General features: G+C 35.4%; 1 protein-coding gene across 1 annotated transcript; it reads right to left on the reverse strand.

Moving 5' to 3' along the window:
- Positions 1-5,051: 5,051 nt before the first annotated feature.
- Positions 5,052-6,826, reverse strand: LOC129943996 (uncharacterized). Its single transcript, XM_056053104.1, has 2 exons — positions 6,442-6,826; positions 5,052-5,525 (listed from the first exon to the last, which is right to left on the reverse strand). Exons 1-2 carry the CDS (start codon positions 6,514-6,516, stop codon positions 5,052-5,054), a joined length of 549 nt encoding a protein of 182 aa, XP_055909079.1. The 5' UTR covers positions 6,517-6,826.
- Between the last annotated feature and the right edge of the window lie 373 nt (positions 6,827-7,199).

Consider the following 7,199-nt stretch of genomic DNA (forward strand, 5'->3'; position numbering starts at 1 on the left):
AATATTTCATGGAAAAGATGCTTTATGAACGAAAACATAGCTCACAGTAGTAAATATAAGGTATTGGAAGCAGTTGCAGAATGTATCCTTTTGTATGGCTCACAAGTATGGGGATGGACAAATTTTCACAAGGTGGAGAACTCTTAACACTACATTATGTGAAGAGAATATTTTGTCTGCCAAAACATACTCCAAATGACATGATTATGCTGGAAACCGAACATCTCTATTTATAAAGACCCTAAAGATGCAAGCGGATTATCTCTAGCACGTTTTTAGTATGACTTGTAAGAAAACTAAATAAAAGTTGTATAGAAGACCAAAGTCACTGGTACAGTGAGTGGTCGAGTCTCGCAGAAGGATGCAATTTTAGTGAAGTGTAGAGCAGAATATGCAGCTGAAGCAGTTGAGTCCTTGTTCAGAACAACTTACAGTTGGCCCAACTTTAATCTCGCAGAAAGGACCTACTTCCATGATGCAAATAATGTATATGTACATCATTTCTACAATGGTCAAGTTAAGAAGCGAACTACTCAACCTGAACTTCATACCGCACAGACCCGATTTACCACTGAATTGTACTATTTGTATAATTTAGCAGAAAGAGAGAACGTCAAACATTTAGTCGGAACGCGTCCAACTTTAAGAAAAACTAGAAGAAATATTTTTGGAAGTGACTTATCAGAGGAACCAGTTCTTAGGATGCTGAATGAAATGGATGTCTCCAAGCTCTATAACTATTGCAAAGTTGCGTTACGATATATGTAGATCCAGAATTATGAATGAAGACTTCAGACGCTTTAAAATTGCTAGTCATTTTTTTATCTTTTTTTTTAACATTTTTTGTAATAATTGTAAAATAATTTTTAAATCAATACAAATCAAGTATCTATCTATCTACTAAAAGACTCAAGGACTAGTAAAAGCTATCATTGGCTTTTATTATTCAAACCAATTATTGAATTTTTTTGAATGCTTGATTCCAATCGGTAAATGTGTATTCAATAACAGAAGTTTTAATGAAAGTTATAATCAACTCTTAATGATCAACTCAAATTTTCCATTAAAATGTTTTAACCAAACTGTCGAAAAATTCCAATGAATGGTTTTAATAATAGCTATAATTGTCACCTTAGGGCTGATCATTGAAAGTAAAACTGATGGGTGGGAATACAAAGAAAATTTATCGATTTCATTGAAACGACTTTGTTTCGAATTATAAGCTATGACTTTCTAACCAGCTGCACTAGACTACTCTGACAGAAAATGGTAGCTTTGTTGTGTTCATAAAAAAGGATAAGTGCCTCGCCTTAAATGGGCCGTTTTGATAGGTACTTATGCGGGCTAGGCAATTATGAGGTCTTATAGAAGCAAATATCGAACCACATTTGCCATCATAATCTATCTTTCGTAAAGTTGGAATATGTCCTGATCTTAGCTTTTCTACAACAATGGTTAAGGTAATGCATGATATTGAAATATAATGACAATGTCGTGACAATGTTTATTAAGCTGAATCTGTACCTTGTGTTCAATAGCACATCTGTACGCTTAATTAAAAACTGTGTACATTGAATCGAACTCAGATAGTAAGAGTTCGTGACAATTTTTCGTATTCAATAAATTGCTGGTCTTCCGCAAGGCTCAATGTCAGGCCCTATGCTATCTTACATGTTCATTAACGAACTCCCAAAGTTTGTCATAGAGTCACTTTACATTTATTTGAAGATTATTTTCAAGTTTACCTTTTCCGACCTTTTAACTTGTCAGAGAACCTCATCTGTGGAGTTAATGTAGATCCTTCAGAAACCTACAGTTGGTCCTTGTGCAATGTCTTAACTCTTATGACTGAAACACAAACACGCCTTAGCTTCGGCTTCGCCTGACGTTTGCGAGTTCAGCCTTAGAAATTCAATGCATGCTATCACAATGAAACTTTGATCTCACGTTTTATTTGACAATCGCAAGGAAAAGAACGTAATGTTACGTAATGTGACTCCAAACGCAAGCTCTAGTTCAAATTTGTTGAACATTTCCTCTGTCTGACAGCTCAACAGCTATAAAAAAAGAGTCAACAAACAAAATAAATTTGCATTTGGAGAAATAAATTGTTTATTAAAAAAAGTTTAAAGGAAAAGTATTTGAAATATAAATAGAATAACCATACATTTTTTTCTTAAAAATGTTTTATTTTTATTAAACAGAAAATGAGTTTTGAAGAAGTTCTCATAGATTAAAGAACTCCGTAGACTGAGCTCCGTGACCCACCAACGTCTCTAAATCTTGCTCCATGAGCTGAACATACTCACGATAGGCTGTAAGCTACTTCCGCGATAAATTCAATTATTTCGATTTCTAAATTCATATCTTTTACTGAACGAAATATTAAAACAAACTTTTGAGAAAAAATAACAGCTGCTAATGACAGAAGTGACATTTTAGAAATGTAATATTAGAAATGTCATTCAAAGCAACCTCAGGCCCATCGTAACGTACATAGACGAAGCCGAAGCGTGTTTGTGTTTCAGCCATTAATCGCAGATTACCATTTTGAAACTTAATATCAAAACCCTACCTTTATTTTGTTGAGTCTGTTACTAATCTAGGCTTCAAATTAAATCGGACTCTCTCTTCAAACGATCTTGTCAATCTCTCCATTGTATGCGTAGCATCCGTAAGTTAAATCTCTTTTTTGCCTTCACTACTGTGGATACTAAACTGCGCATAGTACATAAGAAAACACCATCTTATCTATTTGAAAAGCTTCGTTTAGCGCGTCCTCCTCGAACTCTGAATCGTATTACTCAATTAAGCGGTATATGAGAAAGTGTTTGTAAATATTATTTTCGCGTTAAATGTACAAGCATTAGTCATTGTAGATTTTGGATGTAAATGGATGTGCGGATGATTGTTGCATAGCTCTGGGACTAGCGCTGGCGTTAAAAATGAACAGGAATAATTTGCGGAAAAAACGGATCTGGATGAAAGAGTGGCTGAAAAAACAAAAGCAGTTTACACATGAAAATCTTTTGAATAAACTGAAATTAAGTTCGGCAAATGACTTCAAAAATTTCGTTCGCATGAACGAGGAAACATACAACCAACTTCTGGAAACGAAAACTCCCAAAATTATCAGAAAACATACCGAAATGCGAGAAACTATACCTGCTAGTCAAAATGTGTCAATAACTCTTCGGTTTCTGGCTACAGGCAATACATTTGCAGACTCAAAATTCAGTGCTTTTTCTGAACAGTCTATTGGTCGTATTGTCATGGAAACTTGCGAAGCTATTGAAGCCCTAAACGATCATATCAAAGTAAATAAAACATAATTTTTTCAATGTATGCAAATATTTTGTATTTGTATTATTTTCTCCGAACTTTAATTCAAAGTTAGAAAAGTAACTATTTAAATGACGAAAAATACCGAGAAACTTCAGTATTTTGGGGAGAAACTTCCACTGCCTCCTCTACCAGCTATGATGCTGATTCCCATACTTTGATTATGTTTTGTGGCGATACCGAACCCAAGTTATCATCAGCATATGAAAATTCGGATGCTGAACTCTTTATATTGGGAGATATTGGCATTTCTAACAAAGACGAAGTTCCTGGGGTAGACTGGAATAACTGGCTGGATACGATGTGCTTGACCGACTTTCTACATTAGCCCCTCAAACAGTATTTCATTTCTGAATTTTTCAGCAAAAATTTGGAAAGGCGTTTTTTGAAAACGATTTAATTTCCCCAGACCCTTGTCTGCTGCCTACAAACAACAAAAAGCTACCATATGTTTTAGTTGTAGATGATGCGTTTCAGCTTTCGGACGATTTAATGACACAATATGCACAGGCAGGGCTTACAAAACAGCAACTAATTTGTAACTACCGATTAAGGCCTTTCCGTCGAATAGTAGAAAATGCTTTCATTACATTGGTTTCACGATTCGGAGTGCTTCAAAGAACAACAGCACTTTCACCAAAAAAAGCATCGGACTTGCGTGTTGATATTTACACAACTTCCTGCGGGCGAGAGCACCAAAGCAGTACATTCCACGTAGTTCTGTTGACCAAAAGATGTTATGTGTTGGAACTATAGTTCAAGGATCGTGGAGAAGCGAAGCCGAAGTAACCGGTTTAGAAAAATCATTTAGTCGAAATGCCACGTGTAGCTCAAAAACGGTAAGAGACACCTTCTGCGACTACTTCAATAACAAAGGTCAGGTCTCATGGCAAAATAAATGTACCAATGGTTAAAACCATATTTCGTTTTTTAGAATTTTGAAAAAAATCTATTTCAATAAAGTAAAAAAAAAAGAGGCTGGGATGCTTAACTTAAAGTGGCCACAGACGACGAACTTGCTCGCTCAACATGCTCGCCTGCGTTCCTCCACAGACGGCGAACATTGTTCGCGAACATTCATTTCGTGTTGAATCTCCGAAGAGGAAACATCATGTGTGATAAAAAAGCGCAAGTCGTTGCCCTAATGATAATTTACCTTTGCGAAAGGAAAAAAAAATCAAACAAAAAAAGAGAGTGGATGAAGGACTGGCTTTATAAACGGAATATTCGATCGCATGTAAATTTATTAAGAGAGTTGGAGATAAAATCGCCAGAAGTTTTTAAAAATTTTTTGAGGATGGATTCCACAACCTATGCAGAACTCCTTTCTAAAATAACGCCGTCTGTACAGAAAAAAAACACAACCATGAGAGATGCAATCACGCCAAATGAAAGATTGTCTGCAACATTGCGATTCCTTGCTTCTGGACAAAGTTATGAAGATTTAAAATTTTTAACAAATATTTCTCCGCAAAGCCTGGGAGTTATAATAATAGAGACGTGTGAAGCCATTATTTCAGCATTAAAACCATTTATTAAGGTAAGTATTACATATGAGTTTCTTAATTATTAATTACTTATTGAGTATTACAAAATATTATTTCATACATATATTTGTTTTACATCTATATATATATCTAATTATTGAACGATCAAGAATATCAGAATTATAATTGAAACATATACATGTGTACATACATACATATGTTTTAATCATAATCCTGATATTCTGGATCGTTCAATAGTTTTTGTATTGGCGACTGAATTATTTCGTTTGAAATTATGTGAATATTTGAGTCTCCGGGCTGGGGATAATGAAACGGTGCTGGGGATAATGGAGAACGTGGTCCTGAGTACTGAGTACTTGTTGTTATTGGGGAATGGGAGTTGGAATGGCTATAATGGATGCTGGGATGCATGTAATGAGGAAGTGATTGCCTTTCTAGGCTAACAAAACTTCTGGAACTTAAATTTCCAAGTTGTCCTTGAAGAATGGCATCATCGATCAATCGTTTGGCAAACAATTTTTGCCGCTCGTCCATTTTACGAAATCCTACAGCCCATGACTCACTATAGATGGTAGCTTCATCTTTTTCCTGGCTAGTTTTGGGCTGTTCCAGAAAGGAAACAGCCTTCTCCAAAAAATAGTTCTCCATCTTTTTCGGTTTTTTTGCTTTCGGTTCCTAAAACAATAAAAAAATATGATGAATAATTTAAAAGTAGAAAAATCAAATAAAATTTATTATTTTCAGATGCCAAATACTGCACAGGAGTGGAAAGCAGTTGCTGCCGACTTTGAAAAGAAATGGAATTTCAACCACTGCATTGGCGCTATCGATGGGAAGCACGTCAATATAGTTAAACCAGCTAATTCCGGCTCTTACTATTTTAACTACAAGAAACAGTTTAGCATAGTGATTATGGCACTAGTGAACGCAAACTATGAATTTCTAGGAATAGAGGCAGGCATCAACGGACGCGCCTCTGATTCTGGTATATTTGCTCAGTCACAATTGAAGTACAATTATGATGAAGGCCTTCTGAATCTGCCACAACCAGAAAAACTACCATCATCTGATGACATACTTCCTTATGTTATAGTTGGAGACGATGCTTTTCCTCTTTTGGAAAACCTGATGAAACCATACAGCCGCCATAATCTAACAAAGGAGGAACTAACTTTCAACTATAGATTATCAAGAGCTCGCCGAATAGTAGAAAATGCATTCGGAATTTTGGCTAATCGGTTCAGAGTTTTACATACAACTATAAACTTAGCTCCTCATAAGGCAACTATAATTACACTTACGTGCTGTTATTTGCATAATTATTTAATGAAAAGAAATAGGGCATCATACTTGAGAAATATTGAAAATGATGAAACTAATTTCTCGAAAGATGCACAACAAGCAAATTTAACTGGTTTACAGCCCATAAATAGTGGCAATACATCAGTAAATGCAGCTACAATACGTAATAAATTTTGTACTTATTTTAACACTACCGGCAGTGTATCTTGGCAAAATAGTCAAATTTAACACATGTATTTAAATATGTTGAAAAAAAAAATAAAGAAAATATAAACAAAATATACTTTACCGTTTCTGTGTCATTTTCCATGTCGAACGTATTAATTCCTTCCAGTTGGATTTCCTGGTCTCGCAGAAAATCCATTTGGTTGAAATACCAAAGGGTTGGCACATACAGGTCATCAGCACCTGCACCAGATTTTTCAAATTTCTTGACTTTGGCAAGTTCTCGCCTATATGATGCACGCAAAGATTTATATTTTTTTTCACACTGTCAATTGTCGCACTTTGGTCTATTTCTTTATATTTTTTTAGTAAATTGTTCCAAGATTTATTTTTTTCAATTTTATTTTTATAATTGTCACACACACAATTCCAAATCGCATCTTCACCGCGCAAAATTTGAATAAATTCATCAATGAAATCACGGCTTACTGTCGCCATTGTTTTTCTTCCGCGATGTGCACTCCACGAAGATCTGAATTAAAATGAAGTTTTGCTCGCGAACATCGCCACAGACGACGAACATTGAAACCGGCGAACACGATGAAATCGAAATTTTTCGGCAACAGAGTGCCGCTCGCGAACAACCCCACAGACGACGAATTTTGCGCGAGCACGAACGTGTTGCGCGAGCAAGTTCGTCGTCTGTGGCCACTTTTAATGTGTTGCGTTATAAATGAACGCAACAAAGTTCTTTTAATATTTAATTTTTATTTTTAAGAAAGACGATGCATTTGCATCCACTTGTCACTTATGTTTTGTTTAATTTTTTCGATTTGACAAATGTCACAATCCTTTTACACGAGAACGAGAGAGAGCGGGACG

This window comes from Eupeodes corollae, chromosome 2, assembly GCF_945859685.1.
Source record: "Eupeodes corollae chromosome 2, idEupCoro1.1, whole genome shotgun sequence".
Classification (NCBI taxonomy): Eukaryota; Metazoa; Arthropoda; class Insecta; order Diptera; family Syrphidae; genus Eupeodes; species Eupeodes corollae.